The sequence below is a fragment of the Columba livia genome, chromosome 3 (assembly GCF_036013475.1).
Source record: "Columba livia isolate bColLiv1 breed racing homer chromosome 3, bColLiv1.pat.W.v2, whole genome shotgun sequence".
In the NCBI taxonomy this organism is placed as follows: domain Eukaryota; kingdom Metazoa; phylum Chordata; class Aves; order Columbiformes; family Columbidae; genus Columba; species Columba livia.
The window spans coordinates 42,968,494-42,993,790 of NC_088604.1; the positions used below are offsets into that span (position 1 = coordinate 42,968,494).

The following is a 25,297-nucleotide window of genomic DNA, read 5'->3' on the forward strand; positions in this document are numbered from 1 at the left end:
AAGTCTGGAAAACCCGAAATATTTTGTAATCTGGCTTTACCGGTGTGCTTTTTAAACTGTTCGCATGATCAGAAGTGGCACACAGAGGAACAGAGACATCTAACAATTTTCAGTTACATGGTGTGAATTTTCCATACTGTGAAAGCAGCGCTGGGAAACAGGTACCTGTCAGGAACACAACAGTCAGAAGCAACATCTAAAACTGCACTTAGCGCGTGTCAAAAGGCAGCAACGTTTTAACCAAGATGCACAGAAGCCAGGTCCAGTCTCGTCCTTCTCCATAATCAGAAGCACCAGCAGCTCTAAGTTGGGACTAGAAGAAGGTTTTAGTATGTTCAAAAGGATACTGGCCTGAGGCAAAGTTGTGATACAAAAGCTCAACACTTTGGTAGGTGCTGGAGATTAAAAGTCTTAACAAAAGCTTTCTTAGAGATGCAAGAAAACAACTCAAAGCTTTTTATTTGTTTAGTAGAAGCATTGTCTTGAACAATTAACACTATCAGGTGAATCTAACACTGAAGTTTGTTTAGAAGAAAATGGGCACTGATCAGTTCAACACCAATTTCTGAACGAATAAACTTTTTAGGTAATTCATGGGAAAAAAAGGACAAAGCCGTTACTCCTTTCCAATTTAATACATGGGTTGTTCTGGACAAGTCAAGTCCAACCCATTACCTGTTTCCTTCTGGTTCCCACTTTCAAAGCTGCAGAACCCTGTAACAGCTTTGCTAAATTTAGAGTTTATCATACTACCTAAGTTCCACAACATTCAAACACAACTGTATCACTACCTATATAATTAAAGGGATTAGGAAGCACGTTACTGTAACATAAGTTCTGCTGGAGTAGGAAATCCTTCTTGAAAGAAATTCAACAATTATTTCTTTTCTTGGAGGTCTCTCTTGTTAAATTGTAATCTCCATATTCTGCTTATGTCCCCCTGTCTACACACATCTGTTCTCTCTTGCCCTGTACCTACATCACAAACCATTTGAGGCAGCGAAGCATCTGTTCTGTGTAAGGCACCTAGTTCCATGTGCTCTCATAGCGCTATGGTAAGCTAAATATCAAACAATAATACACTTTCTTAAAAAAAAAACCAAAACCCACAACTCACAAACTTGTATCTCAAAACACCCAGGGTAGCTTATTTCAAAATGAACAGTGATAAAAATATGACCAAACTGTTCTTCTGAATGCATCATATTTTGTGTTTTATTTCACTGTTTTTTTAAATGAATGCATAAAAGGTCAATGAATGTAGACAAATAATTTATTTTTGTTTTATTTATTCATTATTTTATGTACACTTGGTATTTTTCAACACAGTCAAAGGGAAACAAATTAAGTGCAAAGCAAGATAAATATTATAGGTTGAATATATTTTAACACATTTCTGTCATCTCTGGAATCAGCAGACACTGACAACTCAGTGAGGACATTAATTTCTACTTCTTTATACTGGCAGTAACAGAATAAAACTGTACAACACAGTATTATGACACTTTAAATGATCCAACATGTCAGAATAAAACAGGCTTAATTTACTAAATAAAAGTAATTGGTATGTAAATACGTCATTAACTTTTAAGGTTAAAAGAAACTTTTAGTTAGCAATATAAGGCATTAGATGATTTCTCTATAATAAATTCAATCATTTATAAATATAGGGCTATGATCTCTGTTTTGTGCGTGTTCAAGTAATCCCGTACCTTATACTACAAATACATATTTAGTGGCACAAGTCAAAGGTGTTCAAATGAGGAGGAGCCGGGTACCTGTGCCTGAGCTGTGTCTGCACATGCACAGAGACCTTTGGTTTACACAGAGAGAGAAGATGCTGTAGTCAAATCTGAACAGAATACACTAATAACATATTTTCCATTTACTATTGGTCAAGCAGAACATTGATAAGGAAAAAAAAAAAGAAATGTATTCAAGTACTTGCATAAGTATAAAAAATGTGCAAGCCTCAGAGGACAATATTAAAAACAAATATGCAGAAGATACTAAGGTAAACACTATTAGTATACCAAGAGGAGCACAAAACAAAAAATGGGGTTAATGCTGAATGTGTACGACTTATTGAGTGACAGCACAGAGAACAGGTTTGGGATCTAAGATTGTACAAACAGACACAGCTCTTGGAATATTTACTATATTTAGGACTGCAATGGTGCAAAGTAGTGAATATCAGTATTGTGGGCCCATGTAGCTTAACATCAGGAAACAGCCCTGAAAAACACATCCAATAACTGCTGCCCCTGCCTCCCACTTTTGGTTTTGCTAACCACTGCCTTCCTCACGCTTTAAATATGCCCTTATTACCTTCCAACCTCTGTTTCTCAAAGAATCTTAGTTAGGAAATTTATTGAAGCTGGTTAGGACTTGCATGTTCTCCTATGTTCACAGTAGCATTTTATACTTTAGAGCTTAAAGTACGATTATGAGGTAAAATACACAACCTTGTTTTGGATATCTTTGTGACACGCAGTACTGAGATGAACTATCTAAAAGTTAAGGAGCCTTGCAACATCATCAAGTGTAGCTGTCCTCATTTATGCTAATTGGAATTAAAATATTTGTACAACCAATGTGCTCCCACCTGCTGCTCATTACTCAGTGATGTATTACGGGAAGAGAGAAAATTCAACCTTATTGATTTTAGTGGGTCTCAGGATTCAGCTTCTGTAATCCCTGTCAGTAGGTGTGTATAAAATTTTATCTTTCCTTCTTTTAAGATGCTGAGGAGGTGAAGTACAGAAGAGGCCTTCTAGGTCTCAACCACACATCCTATGCATGACAAATGCATTTATGTTGTTTCCATATAGTCTGGACTCCTGTCCTGTTCCTGTGCAAATGATAGCTCGGGAGGTGGATCCAGAGTAGTGCACTGGGTCAGCATGTGGCAGTGGATCAGGCTGGCACTAGTAAAACTGCCAGTTTTACTGTTTAGAGATAGCAGTTCAAATTCTTTTCAGTGCTGAAAAGCTTTAAAAGCGAGGAAGGTTTTGAGTAGTCCTGAGGGGCCATATTGACTCCATGTATGTGACTCTCATACAATGAAAGGTTTAACAGAGTTTGAGAATAAAGCCCACAGCGTGAATCACTAATGCTGTTGCTGAGTGGCTGGGATCCAGACATGATTCCTGCATGTCTCGAATGTGTCTACTACATCAGCTTCTCAGGACATTTTGTCCAAACACTAGGAGGCTGACAGAAATAAATGCCCTCTTCCTTCTGCTGGCTTAAATGTCTGACTTGGGAGAGGAAGAAAAGTAAAAAAATTTAAAAAGAAAAAAAAAGTTAGAAACGACCCCTCCCTCCCCCCCCAAAAAAAAAAAACAACCCTAAACCAAACAAAACAACACAACAACAAAAATAAACATTCAACTATGAGGAAACAAAATCATAGAATCATAGAATACCAGGTTGGCAGGGACTTCAAGGATCATCTGGTCCAATGTTTCTTGGCAAAAGCAAGAAAGGTTTTCTAGTTTTAGCCAAGATATTTTGTAGGGAGCAATCAGATACCGTTCAGCCAACAGAGCAAAGAAAGTGGTGGCCTTTGGTAGAGCAAGAGAAGCCCGGGGGCTAATAGGGAGCAGCATGGGGTAAGGAACCTTGTACTCTGAATCCAGGATAGCACACAGCTCAGGAAGCTGGTTTCCACTAGAAGTTTTATGTGGTCTACATGGACCTCAGCTTCTCCAGAGGTCAGTTCAAAACTTCAATTTAAAAATGGATCTCTTGATCTGAACTAGCCCGTGGAAGAACCTATCAGAGTGAAGGGACCCTAGAAGACCAGTTTCCTAATCTGAGTACCTATCCTAGATACTTAGAATCAGATTATACAAATATTCTCTAGCTACAGAAAATGTGCTTAGAGGCAACTATCCCTTCTGCCTTTCTTGACTGGTTATTAGAAAAACACATAACTTGCTTCTCGTGCTTACTGGCTTAGCATGCACAGCAAAGTGATTTACAGATAGTGTCAGAACTGTTCCCTCTATTGCTGCTCTTCCACCTTTTACAGAAATCAGCCCCTTTAAAAGGTAACACAGTAGGAGTTTGTTGCAATATTGCTCAGACTCCTGTTTTTGCAGCGGAAAATGAAGCATATTATTAAATAAAAAATAAAGCGAGGGGGGTGCCAGTCTCTTCTCCCAAGTAGCAAGCAATAGGACAAGAGGAAATGGCCTCAAGTTGCCCCAGGGGAAGTTTAGATTGGATATTAGGTAAAACTTCTTCACTGAAAGGGTTGTCAGGCATTGGAGCAGCCTGCCCAGGGAAGTGGTTGAGTCACCATCCCTGGAGGTGTTTAAAAGACATGCAGATGTGGTGCTTAGGGACATGGTTTAGATGCGGATGTGGCAGTGCTAAGTTCATGGTTGGACTCGATGATCTTAAAGGTCTTTTCCAACCAAAAAGATTCTATGATTTTTGCTGCTGGTTATTTGAGGGGGATGGGGGCAGGGAAAGAGCTATTATTTTTAAATGAATCCAGGTGCTGGGTTCAGGGATTTAAATTTGAAGGTCTGGAGATGCCTCATCCACACATAGGAGTAAATGGGGGCAGGACATTTCCACAGACAATTCCCACACCTCACCTGCAGAGATCCAGCCAATTTGGACACACCTTAACTCCAACATCTCCCTGGTAAGGAGATTAATGCAAAATGCCAGAAGATGCTCAAGAGCCATAGTGCCTTTATGCTCATTAGGAAGAACTAGAAATGAGACCATCACATTGATTTTGCTAAGATGACTCAAAGGACAGCTGGTAATTAGGATTTGTCTGTATGCAAAAGTTAAATCAGAAAGTGCAAGGACCCCCTGCAAACACACCAATTCCTGGTTATTTTAATTCACTTTCAATAACTCTTCCAAAATAACTCCAAGCATAGACTAACCATTAGTTTCCAAATCACAACCAAATGAGTTGGTTTTAATTTGTCTCTATTACTTTCAAAATAGTGTATATGTGCAGAAATCTTTGGCACTGCCCTGAAGAAAATAAATCTAAGGAGACCAAGGTCCAACAGACAGAACCCATCTCCTGATGGTGATTAGACGACTACACTACCCAACAGCTCTTGACAATGGTATAATAGTAAATAAATGCAAAAAAATATAATATTTTGTAACCATTATACACAATATCTCACTAAAAATGCTCAGACAGATTTCTGTGTTTCATAAACTTTGTCCTCTTTTTCACCTGAATTCAAATTTTCATGTTTTGACACTATGAACAGTTAACCACTATACTCAATTTCCAATAGAATAAGCAGAAAAAATTGGCCCCTGAGCTATGGTAATCCAAATTTATTATAAGATCTATGTAAACAAATACTAAAAATATACAAACTAAGATGTTCCTAATGTATTACAGACAACTCATTTTCTAAACAGAAACTGTTGTCAGTACCCAAGAACAGGGATATTTATCTTAGTCTAACTTGCAGACTTCAGACTGACAATATTAGTCCTGTAAACTAATCATGTATGTTTTGTACATTACAGAACTGTATGTCAAAAACATTACCAAAATTTTATTTTAGTAAGTTACATTTAGATTTTCCTACTAACCTAAACCAAGAAAAAAAATGACTTTCCTTAAAAAAAAGAAAATAAAGAACAATAAAAAAGAACAAATGAACTGTTCTTGACACTGCAAGTTTCTTAAGATAATATTATTTCTCCCCTCTGTCATCTTCAGCCATCAGAACACAAACAGAACAAGCAAAGGGCAAGTCTCGGATCACAGAACCACAGCACGGTTGAGGTTGGAAGAAACCTCTGCAGATGATCTGGTTTCAGTTGGGACAGAGTTAATTCTATTCCTAGTAACTGCTATAGTGCTGTGTGTTGGATTTAGGATGAGAATAATGTTGATTATACACTGATGTTTTAGTTGCTGCTCAGCAGTGCTCACACTAAGTCAAGGACTTTTCAGCTTCTCATGTCCTGTCAGCGTGGAGGCTGGAGATGCACAAGAAGTTGGGAGCAGGCACAGCAAGGACAACTGACCCCAACTGAATGGATATTCCACACCATATGACATCATGCTCAGTATTATAATCTAGGCAAAAGTTAGTCATCAGGCCACTGCTCAGGAACTGGCTGGGTATCAGTCAGCAGGTGGTAAGCAATTGAATTGTGCATCACCTGTTTTATATATTCTATTATTATTTTCCTCTTCTGTCCTACTAAACTGTCTTTACCTTAACCCACAAGGTTTACCTTCTATCCCACATAACTTGGGGGGGAGAATGCGCAAATAGCTGTGTGTGGTGTTTAGCTGCCTACTAGGTTAAACCACAACAGGAGGTCATCTGGTACAGCCCCCCTCAGCTCAAGCAGGTCCACATAGAGCTGGTTGCCCGAGACCATGTTCATGCGGCTTTTCAATATCTCCAAGGATGGAGACTCCACAGCTTCTGTAGGCAACCTGTGCCAGGGCTTGATCACCCTCACCATAAAATGTGCCATCTTATGTTCAGATGGAGTCTCCCATGTTTCAGGTTCTTGCCTCAAACCTGCAGTTTATTTGTGCTCAAAAAAGGACCAATTACAAAAATCCTAAGCAAATAAGTCTTACACGCATCTGTGTGTCCACACACTAAACCACCTGCAAAAATGCAGATGGGCAGCAGTAGGTGAAGAAAAAATATTTTTATGTAGTTCATGAAAATGAAACAAAGAGACATCAGGAATTACCACACAGGCATGTATATGAAAGGTCAATATTAAGAGCATCTAAATGCTAAATCTTGACTTAGAACTACTAGCATGTGAAATTAGATGGGAAACTAATTTCTGGGAAAGATAACAGCTGACCTAGAACAATGGACTCACTTTCCTCGTGCCTGTAAAAAGCTCTGGCCACCCTTCCATGAATTTCCAGATAAATTTGGTTAAGTCCTCTTTGTTTCTTTTCTCAACTTTTTTGACATTTGCATTTTTTTAGTACCCAAGGAAAAAGAGAGCGCTTTCAAATACGTGAGGATTTTTTTATTTATTTATTTATTTTTAGAAAAGGGGAACAAAAGATGCAAGAGAAAAACTTCATTCCTCACAAAGGATCCTCTCCAATTCATGATGTCTGTCCTAACTGTGCCATCATTTATCATTATTAAATGAAAACAAGACAGGGAGAAACCAGAGCTGCTAAATCTAAAATAACAGTACTTAGTCCATTAGCTAAAAAGAAAAATCTCACCATCGTTTGCTATTACTGAGGCTGAATCTTCTTAAAAAGAGACAACTCTCGCTGAGGCCCTTCTTTGAAGATCATGAAGGTCTGTAACACACAAGACCTGTGCCTCAGTCCTTCCTAATGTCAACTGTCACAACTTGTTCCATGCCTGGTAAATTTAATTAAGAGCCCTTCTTGGATTTCAAGTCAGAAATCTAAAATCACAGAAATCATCATCTCAGTGAAGGAAAAATGCCTTAATTAGGGAAAAATGTTGACTGTGTCTAGCACAGCATGTACAGATGCATTAAACTAGGAATTTCTAGCCTAGTAATTTCAAAAGCTATAACTTACAGAATCATTGCAAAAAAGTAATAATGAACATGTAAATCTATATACAAAGTCACCCCCATAGTCCACATAATAAAATGCTACATTTTATCTAGTTTTTGTAAATTTAGTACTCCTGCAGATTTGATGTGGGAAACATATCCCATAAGATGCAATAATTACACACATTAAGAACCAGGACTAAACACACATTTTTTGCAGATGCACAGTAGGTAACATTTCTGATGACAGGAGAGCAGTTAAACTAGTCATAGTCTTAATTATAGCAATATGAAAGATTATCAAAACAGCTGCAATACATTAATTACATTTTCCCATTAATTTCATGCATTTACAGAACTATACATATAGCCAGTCAGGTACATAAGATTTCAGAACAGGGAAAGGGGAAGCGTTTCCACAAAAAAACCCCAAAACGAAAACAAACAAACAAACAAAAAAAAACCCAACCAAAACCACCACAGGCATTGGCAAGTGACTCAGGGGCAGAAGTAGATCTTGGCATTTAAAACACTGACTTTCCAAGTTGTCAACATCTCTATAATTTGATTTTTTTTTCTGGATAGATTTTGGAGAGCTTTGAAGTTTGGGGATGGATGTTGTTCCAGTCTTGCTTTTTGGTATTCCAAAACAGGTAGTGCAATGCTGGATGGAATGAATCTCATTTTAGTATTCTGAAGACAAGTATCTAACTTGAGCTAAATCACAGCTTCCACAGCCTCCAGAGAAGCTCTCCAGAAAATTATTCATTCTACTCTCCTTAAATATGTATCTTAAGAGGAGATCGATAGCTCTCTAGAGGTGCCCAGATTCCTCTCTTGTAACTAGATGTCTAACTTTCACAGAGCTATCAGAGAGATGAATTCTACTCACTGTGCTCCGTGATTACTGGACATCTTGTATCTGGAAAAGTTGGCAGGAAAGCCACAAGGAAAGGATCAGGCAGGAAATAGAAGGGTTTTCTTCTTTTTTTTTTTTTTTTTTTTCCTTCAGACTGAAATTTGGACGTCCAAGTACATAAGGATTATAAGGTCCAACCTCCTATCCCGAAATGTTCTTCCATGTAAGTCCTGCTCTCTAAGGTACTTAATCATGTGCATAATTTAAACATCAGAAACCTCATCTATTTTCATAGAGCTATCTAGTCAGACAGCTCAGGATTATGAATACATGTAAGTACACTATTGAACTGAAGTCTTCAAGAGTCAGGAAGAAGCTTTAAATAGTAAAATTATCATACTAATTTTTAAAATGACCAAAAGAATGACATATCTGCTGACATGCCATCCCACACCAACTTCATACAGATAGTACAGAAGCCCCTCTTCAGTTTAAGAACAGGAGGACTTCAGAGCAAAGCTCTTTTTTTTGGACATGTTAGTGATGGTTTTTTAACATCTGTCGCCAAAGTACATCTTTTACAATGCTTCAGAAAGACAGACAAGATCAAAGAACAAGATAAAAAAACTGAACATGCTTAAAAGCAGAATTTAGATAACGTGGCTGAGGGATGAGTGTTGGACATGATGACCCACTTCCAGAATAATGAGGAATTGGTATCATTCATTCTGGATTAAATGAAAGTAGAATAAACTTCCCGCTCTACGACTGCCTCACAAGGAGACAGTCCACAGTAGTTATTGGACTTTGCACCCACACTCAACCATACCCTGTATCACCTTTCACATGTAGACAAACCAAAAGGCACTTTGGCAAAGCAACAGAGGAAACCCCGCTCAGCTCCTGCCTCAGCTTTTCCTGCCGCACGGGTGGAGAGAATCTCACTCTCCAGGTACAGTAACACAACAGTTTAAACCAGAACTCCTATGAAACATCTTCTGCTATTACATTCACTTTACAAAAGTAATTTCTACATGAAAAAACTTTGAGATTCATATGTGTAAGTATGTACACACATTCAAAAAATGTTCATATATATATATACAGAAACATATGTGTGTATATATATAATTTATACACAGATATGTATAAATAGAGACACACACAAGTATAAAATAGCAGAACTAAAAAGACAATGATCTATTCTTGCTTCTTTGTGACATATAAGGAAGCATGTTGTTTTATTTATCCTGGAAATATTAAAAATGTCAAGTCTCGTCTATCCTCTCTTTTCTGGAAGACTTCTTGGACATACAAAACCATAGCGAAAATTGCTTCTTACCCACTGATAGAAGATTAAAGTCTACAACTAGAGATGGAAGTCTTTCCAAATTATTTCTCAGCTATTTGAATTAATTTTATGTTAACAATAACTAAGTTTTAAACAGTCCAAATTAAAGGTAGACTTAAATTTATCCCTCAAGTGACAATAGAGAATTCCTGACAAAACCCATTTCAAACAGAAGGCACAACATAAGAAAAAAAACCCTTTAGTATGAACAAAACATCAATTTAAACCTCCTTTATAACAGCTAAAAAGCAATAGAGAATGAAATCCTTTACATATACATGAAACACTTGTTTGATTCACGGATGCTGTAGAAGTGAAACTGTATTATTTACCAGGTTTACCAGTTTGAAGGCACAATGGCTAACACTTCATCCACATCCCATTCTATTTACAGTGAAAAACAAACAAGAAGGATCTCTAAGAAAAAAAGGAGATAAACACAGATGCACCCTGAGAAGAAAAAATTTACAACAAAAACATTTGTTTTGAAATACTGTTCTTTGTAAACTCCCATTATCTAAACCTGTGTTCTCCTATAACTAGAATACTGTTTGATACTCAATTACAATGAAAATATTACTTATAGACAAAAAAAGTTAGAAATTAAGTTCCCAGAAAAAGAAATCAACCCAAACCTGATTGAAAGAAATGAGGTCTCACAAAGAATCACACCATCAGCGTGGAAAAAAAAAAAAAAAGAAAGAAAAATCAATCTTAAGATCTTTGACAATGTCCAGTTTTCTGGAAAAAAAAATGGAATGGCATAATCGAGTTGGAAATCCCATAGTGCCTTCTGTGTGGAGGAAAAAAATCAAAAAGCCAACTGTGCATGCTCTTCTTTGGATCCGGAATTCCCAAAAGATTCTGTAAAATGTAAAAAACTGAAGAAAAAGGTCTTTCTATAAAATCAGATAAATGTTCTGTAGCTGTTTCATGACATGGTTTACAAAGTATTGGCACCAGCACAAAGAGTTCAAAGTGTTCATTCAGGAGTCACAGAGATTGTCAAATCTTTAATGATTCGTAGCTGTCCTCTAGTAGCGGTTGGTTATTTACTGCATAAACCGAAGTATTCTTTGCCAGTTGATCTTCGGTGTGATAATGCACTTCTGCCAGACAAAACATCTTCCTTCTTATTCCAGTAAGTAGGAAGTGCCATCAATACAAGAATAATGGAGCCAACAGCAAATGACAGACTATATTTCATGGTCCATATTCATTGACAATGGCTAAAAAGGTAAAATTCTAAAGTCAAGCTGTACATAGCAACATACTGTAGCAGTGGTATTCAAAAAAAAAAAAAAAAAGGAGATGAAAACTTAATACAAGGAAGCACGAAAAGAAGAAACCTCTACAATTTGTCTACTGACAGTTTTCCTTCTACAGAGGATAAACAGTGTTAAAAAGAGAGAATGCAATAGTAGTTTGAGCCATCACCTCTTGGAAAAACAAACAAAAAAACCCCCACAAAACCAAAACAAATCCAATGCTTAGGTTTGGTGATTATTAAATCACCAAAATATATTGCCCTTGTTTCAAACTCACTATATTTTGATTGCCGTCTTACTGAACAATATCTTTGTTTTTACACTTGATAATAGATTTGACACCAGTGTAAGGGACAGTCACTAATGCATTACCCTAAGGCCTATTCTTTATGGCACTTTGCATGATAACCAGATGTCTCACAAATGAAGTCTAGATCATGACAGAAATTTTAAAATAAAATTGCTGTTGAGTTTTCTACATATCACCAGTTAGGACACTAAGTACCTGGGCTCAAACTTTATATCCAATAACAAGAAGCATCTGGCAATTTTCTCTTTTTGTTTCTGCTCTACGTTCAGGTGGAAGGTTCTTGCATTTATCTGTTGTGTCGCTTAGGCTGGACTGTAAAACGTGACTACATATATTTTAGGTGGAAGAAGGGAGAAAAATGCATCAGATACAATTCACTGCCAAAAAAAAATGAAGAAGACATAGTGTCTTTTCAATCCATTCTTCTACAAGCTTAAATAGCTTTTCAAACAACTAATTATAGGCCAGATCACATCATCATATGCTGCAGGCCAAACTACAGTGCTATGGTATCTGCGTATGTATATACATCTGTATAGATTTATATATACACACACAAACACATACAAATAAAAAAGGAAGCACCCATCTTTTTCTTACTGCTAAATATTGAACTTCTGCTTTCACATGGATAATAATATAGTTTGTTGTGTGTAATACTCTAAAAAGGGACATTTAAGAATATGTTATTCATTTTCTTCTCATTAAAGCCACACATATGGCTGGTATTTAAAAACATGCAGTGCCACCAGTCAGCAGAGAGTAAAACAATTCTTAGGTATAATGTCAACACTTTAAGAAATACATATTTAAATGTATTTTACCCATTTGTGTAGATAATTAATAATTTCCACTATTTCATAGGGCATCTATACCCTTCTTAAAAAAAGTCAGCACGAATTGACAGGAAACAACTCTGTCAAATGAATCCCACAGCAGCATATGTAGTAAGTCACTGGGTGAAACTCTTTTTTATGAACACATTAGGAAAGTTGGCATTCAGTTCTAAGACAACTCTATTATCAATCTGTGAACAGAAGGACACATCGAGTAAAGACAGATCTTTACAAGACTCCAGCAATTTCCTTAAAGATGCAGGGCTTACCATCCTCGTCCCTGTTCAAAAACAGAAAAGAAACAAAACAAACTGTAAGGTTACAGAGAATAATCTATTTTTTAAAGCTGCTAATACTGTGCCATGAAAAAAATACCACTATAATGTGATTTTTATTTAGATTATTTCCAATTAGATTTTTAAATTAAAAGCTTCTCAGAGACAGTGCAGAATTTTTGCTTTTAAGAAGCCTGTTGTACTTGCCTAACCCCATTGCTTAAGCAACTCCATAATTTTCTATTTGTGGGGCAACTTTCCACCTTCAAGGGGAATTTTTGACTACAGAAGCTGACCCCAAGTACCCACAGCTACAAGACCTCCCAGTGACCAGCTGATGGGCTTTGGCAACAACCAACAGAGTACGCTACACTTGTGCTCTCCTGACACTCCCACTGACTGCAATGACCGGCACAGCACACGAGCTACTATGGGCTGCTCCAATTCCAAATAAATCAGCAAGGCTTCTAGAACTCTAGAGTGAGTTTGGATATCATGCACATTCAGGGGCAGTTGTTCAAAAGACTACCAGTCACACACACACACACACACACACACACATATATATATATACACACTAATTACAACAGAAATCGCACTATTACCCATGCTAAAAACATGACCACAGTGACTGAACTCATAAGTGTCACACAGGCTCACCTCAAGCACGGGATTAAGTCAGAAATCAAACAAATCTGTGGTTATAAACATGCATCCACAGACCCCTTATAGCTGATGGAAATCTAGTCAGCACAGTCCAGGTGCTCAAGCACATGATTCAGCTGGCTGGGCACTGGGGTATGATTCAGTTGCCTGAGGTGCCCCTTGAGCTTCCTTACACCATTACATCCACACAGAGCTGGCAGACAGGACACTGACCCACAAGAGGAGATCCATGCCTTACTGGAAGGGCTAGAAGCCAGGCAGGTTACTCCGGGCAAGTGAACCAAGTCTGGATGTCTACAGTGGGCTAAACTGCTCATCAGGTTCTCCTGGCTCTGAAAGGAGTTTACACATCCAACACCGTATATCATTAACATACACCTGCTGGTAGACACTTCAACTTACACAGCTCCATCTTGAGCTGAACTGCATCCCAAAAAACACACCTAGCCCAGAATCTTGTCTATGGCCAGGGCCAATAATGCTTACCAAAAAAAAAAAGGCAAGAGCAGCTTTTCACTGGTGGATCTTCCCTGAACAGATAATTTTTGGCAGTTGAGATTTCTGAAGCTACCTTTCATGAATGCTACTACTTTTCTGAACTTCTTTATAATTATGGACACTCCACAAGTTATACAGTTTAACTATATGATGTTTAAAAAAAAAAAGAAAAAAAATAATCCTTAAATCCACTGCTTACTATTTGCAATAATTAAAGGGCAATGAATACTAAAGAAGCAGTGTGAGATCATTCCCAGTTCACTGTTTCCACACCATTCATAATCCTATGGACATCTCTTCTGTTCCCTCAAGGCTGTCATAAGATCAGTATCGTAAGACCATTCTGCAATTTTTGAGCATCAAGTTCTTCAGCTTAAGGTTTTTCTACCCCGAATATCTCTGCATTATCCTCTAGCACAGCATTATTCACTCCTTTGCCTGGATTACTTATAAGCAGATCAATACAGACCCTTGGTGACCACGGCAGTGACCTAAGTTCACTGTGAAAAGAGAGATGTTCTTTTCTTCTGTTGTCTGTCTTTGAAAGACTCCTTACAAACCAGGAGAAGACAGCTAAGTTACAAAAGCAGAACCACCCTGGCTAAAGCTTTTGAAAATCCAGTCCTTTATGGACTGGATCAGTGCTCGCCTCCACCAAGAACTCCAAGGAATTCTGAAAGACTGGAGAGGCATAACCTACCTTCACGGGGACACAGCTCTCCTTCAAAGCATCATAATGACCTTCATGTTCACTGACTGACTGGCTTTCTTATGGCTACAACTGGTTTCCACAGAGCAAAAGACAATTTTACTGTTCTGTAGCTTCTAACCTGCACCCTTTACAGAAGATTTTGCCATGTTTATAACTTCATTCCTCTAGTGCTGAGGCTCATTTAAGTGACTGATCACACAACAGAAATAAGCTTTCCACAGCCCTGTATTTCAGCTCATTTAGAACTGCTGCATAAATACCATTTCATCCTAGCAATTTATTATCGTTCAATGCATTGATTTGTTCAAAAGCTTTCTGTATTGGCATTCCAATTTAAGGCAGCTTTCCGGGCTAATCTCCTGGAAAGAATGGCTCTGATGTAGCAGCCTACCTGATCCCCCTTGCCATGAACACTAATGGATGGACAACAGTTCTCCTGCAATGGCCTTCTCATATCTGAGTAATCCTTCACATCTGGAATTCCTACCAGCCTCAGTAATCCACTGTAAACTACTTCTAACATATCTGAAATACAATTGTAGCACCTACCATTAGCCAATGGTTCCCTAATACCTCATTCTGCCTTACCGTGACTTTGTTCCCCTTTCTAGTGTACAGCTTCCTATTTTTCTTCTCTGCATAGGTTTCACTTCCAGAAAGACGCCTCTGTTTTTAGTAGTCTCCTGTACTCTTGTGTGGTCTTCACTTCTTCTACGGTAGGCTCTCAGATTAGTTGCTTTGAGACATCATTTAATATCCCTTGAAACAGTCTTTGCTATCATGCCCCCAAATTTTACCTCCTGTACACAAATGTAATCAAAGCTTATAATTATTATTATTATTTTTAACTCCCTTATCATTACATTATTACTGTCACCACAACTGTCCGGTGGTTGATGTAACAGTCCCTACAGCCACACACAGTAGTTCTGTAATATGCTCTAGTTACTTACTTCACTTGACCATAATTTTACCATAGTACCACTGTTCCACCAGCAGGATCTGCTCTACCATTCCAACCCAAGCTCCAGGAACACCACATTATGCTACTCATCTCTTTTCTACCAAGCCTTAAAACTGCTATTGCATCAGCACCTTCATTTAAAATGAGCCTCGTTTACACATCTCAGATTTTAAGCTTCAAGATCCAAATGTGTGTTTCTACAAAAATCTAGATCTAGACACCTAGCCACAGATTTTCTTTGTGTAGGATGTTCTTCATTCCTTCCTACCTGAATTTCAACAGTTCTCCCACTGTTTCATCTAAGACTAAGACTTAATGGATTTGTAACTAAATAGGCCATCCTAAATTACACACTTAACTGCACCTGTTTCTTTTTTCCTTCTCAGACTTAAAATTTTATGTTAGGAAATATCTTTTTCTAAAAGCTAAAAAAGCCAGTTATGCACTTGGGGTTTGGTTATTCACACCAGGGGATAAACAAACATCAGCCACAGCTTTACTTTTATTTATACAATGTAAAATTAGTGAAATATATTTCTTAAAAGCACATTGAAAAGCATTTCAGAAGTGTCATACAGCACATTTTCCTTTGCCTTTAAAAGATTAACAATGCCTCCTTCTAGTTACCTATTCGGTGCATTCTTCTAGAGTTTGGAAGCTCTGTTACTTACTACAACTTTTCCTACATGGACTAATTGGCCATTTCTCAGAATAAATACATAATCAGTATATTAAAATCTGCTATTTAATTTTGTTGTTCAGTTTATTATTTGGAAAAATTCTCTGGTATCACCTTTGTTAAAAGACACTTCTGAGTAATGATTTCTTTGCTAGAACAAGTCTTTTTATTATCTGTAAATGATTTCATTTATATCTATCACATATATGGAATTACAAAATCATAAAATTGTTTAGGTTGGAAAAGATGTTTAAGATCTTTAAGTCCAACCATTAACCTAGCACTGCCAAGTCCACCTCTAAACCACGTTCCTAAGAACCTCATCTACATGTTTTTTAAACACCTCCAGGGATGGTAACTCCACCACTTCCCTGGGCAGCCTGTTCCAATGTCTGATAACCTCTTCCGGGAATAAATTTTTCCTGATTTCCAACCTGAACCTCCCCTGGTGCAACTTGAGGCCATTTCCTCTCATCCTATCACTTGCTACTTGGGAGAAGAGACCAACACGCTCCATGCTACAACCTCCTCTCAGGGAGTTGTAGACAGTGATAAGATCTCCCCTCAGCCTCCTTTTCTCCAGGCTGAACAGCCCCAGTTCCCTCAGCTGCTCCTCATCAGACTTGTTCTCCAGACCCTTCACCAGTTTCATTGCCCTTCTCTAAACTCTCTCTAGCACCTCAATGTCTTTCCTATGATGAGGGGCCCAAAACTGAACACGGGATTCAAGGTGGGGCCTCACCAGTGCTGAGTACAAGGGGCTGATCACTTCTCTAGTTCTGCTGGCCACACTATTTCTGATACAAGCCAGGATGCTGTTGGCCTTTTTGGCCACCTGGGCACATTGCACATCAAACAACATTTGAGAGTGAAGACCTTGAAAATAACTATCACTATTCCCTCAAATGTTTTTACTTTTCCTTTCCTCCCCTAGACCAGCCAGAGTAGCCTTAATTTTTCACATTTTATTCAATCTATTGCACACAACTTGAGTTCTAAATTTTAACGTGCTACACATTTCCATGTTTGAATTTACTAACTATGTGTTGATGCTCTCAAGATAAAGCTGAAAATTTTGACAGCTGGCAAGGGGGCAGTTGGGTTTTCTGCTGCTCAGGAAGGTGTGGGAGGTGTTGGTATGTAGATAGGAATACATGAATTTTGCAGTAACAAGGGTGTCTACTTTTCATTACTCTTTTTGTGTAGGACAGACGTAATCAGGCCTTTGGGGAGCAAGGCTAAAATGATTTATTCTTCATCCTTGACAGCAGTTGGTAGCCCCACAGCAACATAACTAAGCAGCTGATATGATGTACAAGAAAAGAATTTGCATTGCCAATTCAAGCTTGTCATCTGACTCATCAGATTCCTCAATGCTGATCACGGTTTGAAGACTGGTTTTTAACTAGAGGCCTAGAGGTGTCCACTTAATTTTTGATAGCACTAGATGATGTACTCCATCACTACAAAACTATCAGATGATCACAGCCAGATCATTCTACTGCAAGGTGGGAACCCACCATATCAATCAGAGAAATGGATGTGGGCAGAGAAGAAAATGATACTTCTAAGCAGGCAGCTCAGTCTGTACCAGGTAAAAGAAAGCTCAAAACTAAAACTTCAAGAACCACACCCCCATGTACTCAGAGATACACTTATGTCATGCTTCCTCTGCCAAACTGTATTATAATATAGCAGATACAGACCCAATTCTTGATTTTTATTTTAACAGAAATTTACTTGCTGAAATGTGTTTTACACACCACAAACACAACCACCCATCAAACAATGCTTTACATGGGCCAATAATTTTATGCAGCCCTTGAAAACTGGCAATTTTAATCTTCTGTGGAGTCCTATGATTCTGTAACAAGGGACTTGCCAAACACTAATGGAGAGACTAAGGAAAGGACAGATGGGTAGCAAGCTGCAGGACCTGCCACCTGAAAACAGCATCCAGGGTATATATAATATCCGTTTTGTAACACTTAAATGAATGACACATAGTTCAACAACATTTCTTTCAGAAGCTTAGACTCCTCCAGTCCTGAAGCTATTGTGGTGATAAATAATCTATAACTGAAACAAGAAGTTTTCCCTGACAAGTTCATAAGTTCTAACAACTGCAAAGAGAAACCAGTATGGTGTTTTCAGTGCTGGTGACTGCAGTGCAAGTAAGACATTCTGATCCCTACTTAGGTAAGTGCCTGTATACAGCAAGAAACCTCAAGCTTTTACACCGCTTTGTTGAAGCAAAAGAAGTTCTCTTACAGCATGCACTGCTAACCTAGCAGCAATACTTCTATGCCCTTCACAATGCATGTATAAGCCAGACATTTCTGTACTTGGGAGATGACAAAGGATGTAATGAGAGTACATCTCCTTCATTCACATCACAGAGAAGACCCACTGTTCAAGGTTACTCTTGCAAAGCTGAGCACTGACCTCAGGCCTCTAGCAGCTTCAGACCCGTTGTCACACTTCTTCAAAAGGACTAAAACATATCAAGCATTTATGCAGCTTATAGTAACAGGATGGCCCTACATATCAGCTGGCAAAAGTTAGAGCACATACAGAGATTTGTGACTTTCTTGATACTCCTGCTCAGTAAGAGACAAGCTCTTTAGTTCAGACAACTGAGACTTCTGCACTTACATTGGAACACCTGGCAATTTACCTTCAGATGACCCAATGTAGTTCTACTTGACAACTCTTTCTTTTAACCACAGAATGTAACGGTCCTCCTATTCAGACAAAGAAACAAACACAGTTTCCTTGCTGTTGAGAAAAAAGCTGGGTAACTCCTTCACATGTATCACCTTGTACTGACTTGTTTACAGCACAAGACAACCTTTTTTTGCCTCTACTAAGTATTCCTCTGAAGAAAGAAAGTGAGGTATAAAAGGTGGATATTAAGGTTTTTGGTAACATCTTGCAGATAATCCTACTGGCTATTCCCTGGAGAGCACCTACCATAACCCAAAATGCAATCTCACTGGGAAAGGTTGAGTACAAATCAACTTCATTCAGGAATACTGGTAACCACCCCAGGAATGGAACAAACTCCTTTTCCATGTTCACACATTATTTTTCCACAAAAACATCAATAAGACATCAAACTGAATTCAAATGCTAAAAAAGCATGGCAACAAGCCTTCACAGCCGGCAGAGAAGCAAGACAAGCAGCAGACCATCCGCAGGCTTAACATGGCCCAGCTATTCACTGGGCAGCCCTGGTGCAGTGAAAAGGTCAGAGCACTTTGTGGGCAGACACAATGCCCTTATAACAGAAATGCATGGAAGTGGGTGGTCAGGAGAACGTAAGTGTTTAGGGAAGATTACATTCGCCGTGCTGTTCAGAAATTTTTCATGTCTGAACAGGTAGATGTGCCCTTGATTATGTAGCTACAAAATACGTTTCCTTAAGGATACACAAAACAAAGTTTAACTTTATCTGTCCATTCTCCTTTCCCATGTTGGTCAGAAGGCAACTTGCTCAGTCAGAGATGAGCAAAACCATCTTTCATGGTAGAAGAATGTATTAGCTATAGTGGAGTGACACCATACAGCACATTTTTTTGTAATGAGAAATGCTAAATGCTGATAGCCTTAAACTTGCTTGGAACATCATTCAAGCTGAGGGCACTGAGTTCTTCCTGGCATTTCTCTCAACCTAAATATAATATTTTCATTAAAATTATTAAATATTAAAAATACGCAGTGCAGCTACTTTCTCCCCTTTAACTGAAATCTTTCTTTTTCAACTAACCCTGTGAAAACGAGCAGTAAAAGCACAAAGAAATTTCTCCCACCTTGGTGTCACAATTATCCCTGCTGTCCTACATTATTTTAAGAAGAAAACCTCATATACCATCATAAAAAGAATAAATTCAGTATCATGCAAAACTACATTTCTCAAAACCCTTACTTAAGAGTCCAAAGTATATTTATTTAAAATTTCTAAAAATATTTTTAACTACAGAAGCCGCAGAGGATTAGAAATTTAAGATTTGCTATGCTTTTTGCTCCTCTTCACTTCCCGCCTTAGTAGAAAACCCGTTTTAAGTTTTGCTGTTAATTACCTTTTCCTCTTTAATGAGTTAAATTCACTCCCTGGTAAAAGTGACAAAGAAATTCAATACTGCTTGGTGAAAGTGTATTATGTAAAAGCAGAAATCTGTTTATTGATCACAGACTTGCACTATCAATATACTTTGTCACACTTCACAGAAATAAAGCAACAAAAAAGCAGAAAGAAGGAGAAGAAATTTGATCTTCTGATAGTCAGAAGACAAAGATTTCGGCTAAAAAACTAATGGTCATGAAACCAAAGTTATTGGAAAAAATCTCACACGTAAATCTCAGCCTAAGCAATTCATACTAAGCACTCAAATTACATTATTGGTATAAATCCACTGGATTCTAAGTCAGAAACTCACTGCAGCGAGTAAAATTTCCCTCCATTTTTTTATATCTTAAACTATAATTTTAAGAAATATTTATTTAAAAATCTGTCTAGAAGATAGTTTTGTCTTAAGGACTCCATTTAACTGCAAGGTTTTTGAGATGCAGTGAGAAATAAAACCAATAGCCCTATGTTTTCTTACCCAATATATCCAGCTGCCGTAAATGCGTGCAGTTAGCCGCCAGCTCCTCGATGTCTGTGTCACACACAGACCTGTTGGCTGTAAGAAAGAGCTTCTGCAAGTTGGGGAGTTTACGTGCAAGGTTAGTGAAGCAGCCTGTACTGCTCTGTAGTGTAGGGCACCAGCCAAGATCGAGTTCTTCCAAAAGCTGGCAGCCTGAAGCCAATTCTGCTATTCCACTTTCGGTTATGTTTTTACATCTCCACAAATCCAGGCTGCGAAGCTTTTTGCATTTTGCTCCCATCATGCTTGCTATAAGATCATAGTCTTCAATCTGCAAGGAAAGCAAACACTTTGTCATGTATACCATCCTTCCAGACATACATAGGTGTTTCAAGATTTGCTTGCTAACACAATCATAAGCATTTTTCATTTCTAAAGAGCTCTGAGAGTACAGTGAGGTCTACTTTTACAGAAGACAAAAAGAAAATACGTTCTCTATCAACCCCCAGATACAGGTGCTTTTAAGTTCACTTAAGTGAACTTAAGTGAACTTAAAATTTTCACTTGAGTGAACTTAAAATTTTCACTTGAGTGAACTTAAGTGAACTTAAAATTTTCACTTGAGTGAATTTAAAATGCAGTGAAAAGTCTGTTCTCATTGAAAAGCCTTTGTTTTATTTTTCACAGTAGTTTTCCCTTTAAAAGATGATGAAAACTTCTTACGACCATAGGCACTGCAAGCATATGAAGAATCTGCAAGCAGATTGAAGAATGTGTATATTTCTTTTCTAGGTTGATCAGTTGCTTCATCTCCTCATGGAAGTTCTATTAGTTACCTTGGGCAAGCCAAAGGGACTGAAACAGGGTCCCACTCTACAGGCAGAAGGAATGACTATCGAAAATCATAGGAATTCAAGGACTGTTGGAAAACTGTAGTCACACTGCCTTCCTCTTCTGTCCATGAGTCAAAGCAGGGAAGGCTGAGCCAATTCTGCTTTGTCACTTGCTTATAGAACTACAAGGAAGGCTGGCTAAGTCTTCCTGATGAGTTATCTGCAGCAAGCCAGAATCCCACCACACACACCTCTGAGCAACCCAGCTCACATGAGTGCCCTGCAGGAATTGTTATCCTTGTACTCTCTTTAAGCAATGTGTGCAAGACTATGACTCAAATGGCTTTTGCTGAAAATATTTGTCTCATGGTTATTAGAGTCAGACACAAGTATTTATCTGCTAGGAATGACAATCTGGGCTGAATAAAAATACCTAAGTCTTTATTATTAGTTTTAGAAAGAAAAAGCGATCACGCATATAAAGAATGCTGGAAAATTTAGGAAGAGGCCAAAGAACTACAAGGAAGCCTACAAGCTAGGTTTGCGATGAATGCAACTGGCACGTAACCCGTAAGTATATGACTAATCTGCATCCACCTTGGACATTGCAAGACAGCATAGCTTAATATCAACCTAGCATTTAACACGTCTTTGTGAAACAAACTCGGGTCTAGTTCCAAGCAAGCGTCCTCGTGTGGTGTAAGTACTCACCATGACGCAGCTGCCCAGGCTGAGGTGCTGCAGCTCCGAGCAGAAGTTCAGAATACTGAGCAGGGCTGTTTGCTGCCACGGGAGAACACGGCAGAAGGAAATACGGAAAGTGAAACAAAGAGAAGAGGTCAATTAGACATTAAAGGCTGTCACTGTGTTTCCTGAAATACAGCTCAAAACTCTGCTACAGACACCACAAATGCCACTTAATGAGTCCCTGGGTACTTTACCCATCGATTAGCTTAAAGCAATGGTAATCGTTACAAACCTTTATGCAAGTCACTTTGGATGTGGTTTTGCATTGCCCTGAAGATACCTACACGCCCATGACCTATCCGCTCATTTCCCACAGGAAAGCTGCTGAAGCAGTGTGGTGAGTTCAAACACCAGGCAAGGCCAGGCCGAAAACACAGAGGGCTGGCGACATACCCGGAGAACAGCAGAGGCTCTGACATTCGCTGATCGGCTGCAGCCTGATGGAACTGCCAATAGAGCTGGCAGCATCAGGATCGAGCTGGTGACTTTAATGTCAAAGGAGTCTCCATGCTGACAAGGATGCTGACAACCATCGAGCACCTGTCACTACTTGCATGCAGACTGAAACAGACACAATGTGTATTTTACAGTCATGTTCCTGCCATTTAACATGGCCGTTCTTTTCAGAAAGTACTGCACATTGCTCAGCCTGAAATTGGACTGGAACATCAGATGCATCTTACAAAATGTAAAGTACGCAGCTGTTTTGTTCCACAACAAGGGAAAATTCAAGGCTTTTTATTTGTGTTTCCAAGATACAGAAAGACTCTGCGTCGTCTGTAGCCATGTTTTGTTTTGTAGTTGGAAATACACACAGTGCAAAAAAGAAGGTAGTCTGGGATTCACCTCACAAATAGCTGTGCATCACACTTAGAACATTCACCACCTTGTCAGGACTTTGTTATCTCTATCAGATTGATAACACGAGTAAGTTTCACAACAGATTAACAATATAAGTCTGTGGATGTCTACAGTTTATACAAGTTTCTAACAAAAAACCCCAAGCAATATACAAGGGACAAAATAACCTACTGTTAATAAGCAGAATTCCTACAAGAACATCAGGCAACAATATTTGTACACATGGCTAGTATAAATTTTTTTTTTTAATATATAAATATACTTGATTTTGAAACATTTATGGTAAAATGCTTTATTTAGTTTCCTCAGTTTGTTATACTCTAATAAAACTTGGCAGGAACATGAACCTTTGTCATGCCACCATGAAGAAATACCTGTTCCCTCACACTGAAAGGCTGGCAGACACAAAACAGGGACATTGCATGGGGTATTCATGGAGACCATTTCAGACACCTAATTTAGGTGTCTCCAGGGAGCAATTAGAAACACCCAACACTTGACATGGATGGAACCTCAGCTTCTAACTTGGCCTTCTAAGATTTGATTTCCCAAAGGCAGCCTAAAAGCAGACCCTATGAGCGAGCCTTCCTCACATGTACAAAGCCACTGTCCACCTGCTTGCTTTACTTTCATTCATGTTTTTAAAGAAAAAGGTAGCTAGCTATGGAATTAAGCACAAGCATTAAATAAATGACATTTGAAAACATTTTAAAGCCGGTAAATGTGTAAATATCCAATAAGTTTCAAATAACATACTTATTAGGCAAACGCTTCATTTGGATCATTAAACCTGAATAAATCAGTAATTCCAAAAGAATAAGACATAATCTTTACTGTTTAACTCAGTCAAATCTATAAGCTTTAGAAACTACTTAGGTGCAAAAATTAAAAGCAAAATCCCCAAACCTCCCTCTAAAAACGTTATATATCAGAGCTAAAGAAATCAGTCTGACTGCATACACAGTTCTAAACAGAGTTTCTGCAGGTATTCAGGCAACTCCCCAGGAAAGCTGAATACCTTGATGCATTCCACCACGGTTTTCAGCAATGGTTTCCAGACTGGAACTTAAACACCAGGCTGAAAGGATGGGAAGCGGCAATATGTTTTCCTAATGACACAAACAGTGAAAAACTGAACAGTGATTCTGAACAGATTGTAGGATGTGAGATCAAGTCCATACTTTCTCTTCTTCAAAGAGGGCTGAAATAGGTAGGAAGACTAATATTCATAGTTACCTTGATTAGATAACCGAGCTATAGTACTTTTGTTGACTTGAACAGGAATTTGATCCAGCTCTCAGAATAACTTTTTTAGTCCCTCTCTAATTTGAGATAGTCCTTCCTGTATTGATGTGCGCTGAGCCGACATTTTCAGAGGTCTTTTCACAATTTATAAAACCTAAAGTATTATTTTAAACCATTATTAAAACAACCAAAAAACACCAACAGCAAACTATTTTAAAAGAACACTAGGAGCGTGGATAAATAGAAGGTTGGTAGAACACCATGTTGTATCATCACAAATCATGCCAAGTCAAGGCAAGGAGTAAACAACTATTTACTCAACATTAATTACAGCAGCTATATTAATTACTCTTCTAGGGTGCATACACATCCATACACAAGAATCAGATTTCTTTCAGAAGCAGTGTCTGATTTTCTGTAACTGAGGTGGGGCTTGCATATGCCAAGAAAGAAGAAAAAACCCTTTGTGTGTGCCTAGTTGTGCTTCAGCCAACCAAGAATCCAGGTGGCAAAGGACATGAAAATAGCAGAGGAGAATGGCAGCTCACAGAATCCATATGCACCACATATAGAAGAACTATCATTGTAATAACCTGTCTGTTTCAAGCCATCTGTCTATACAATTCATCTCTCTGACTTGCAACACAAGATGAGTGCTAACACTCCTATATAAGCTGAGGAGAGCAAGGCCATCACCCGACTGAAGCTGTAACACAGGCCAAACTTCGTACGTTGGAGCGCTTTGCAAGAGGAGCTAGGAGGCTGTCTAAATTCTGGATCAACAAACTTCAACCTGGAGAGAGTCTAACTTCACTGTCTCTGAACCTAGAAACCAAGACATGTAGAGTTTGGAGATTTTTGGAGTTTTTCCCGAACCTAAGGTAAGGTTTGGCTTTGTACCTGCTCCCCTTTTCACTGATTGAGAAAAGAATAGATGACACAAACAAAACACCCTACCATGGAAACAAACTGAAGGTAAGAATTACTTTTTCTTTGTGGAGAAAAAGTACACAACTGTATGGCATAGCTTCAGTCATCTAAATTTCTTCCACCATCCAAGCCAAAACAGAC

General features: G+C 38.4%; 1 protein-coding gene across 5 annotated transcripts in view; it reads right to left on the reverse strand.

The window, feature by feature from the left end:
- Positions 1 to 1,272: 1,272 nt before the first annotated feature.
- FBXL4 (F-box and leucine rich repeat protein 4) overlaps positions 1,273 to 25,297 on the reverse strand; it is a 70,330-nt gene continuing 46,305 nt past the window's right edge. For all 5 annotated transcript variants that reach the window (XM_065056572.1, XM_065056571.1, XM_021285539.2 and 2 more), the window contains exons 7-9: positions 22,085 to 22,156; positions 20,559 to 20,871; positions 1,273 to 12,437 (exon numbers count right to left, since the gene is read on the reverse strand). In XM_065056572.1, the coding sequence (XP_064912644.1) occupies positions 12,274 to 12,437; positions 20,559 to 20,871; positions 22,085 to 22,156 (549 nt within the window). In that variant the 3' untranslated portion in view covers positions 1,273 to 12,273. The remainder of the gene's footprint in view (positions 12,438 to 20,558; positions 20,872 to 22,084; positions 22,157 to 25,297) is intronic.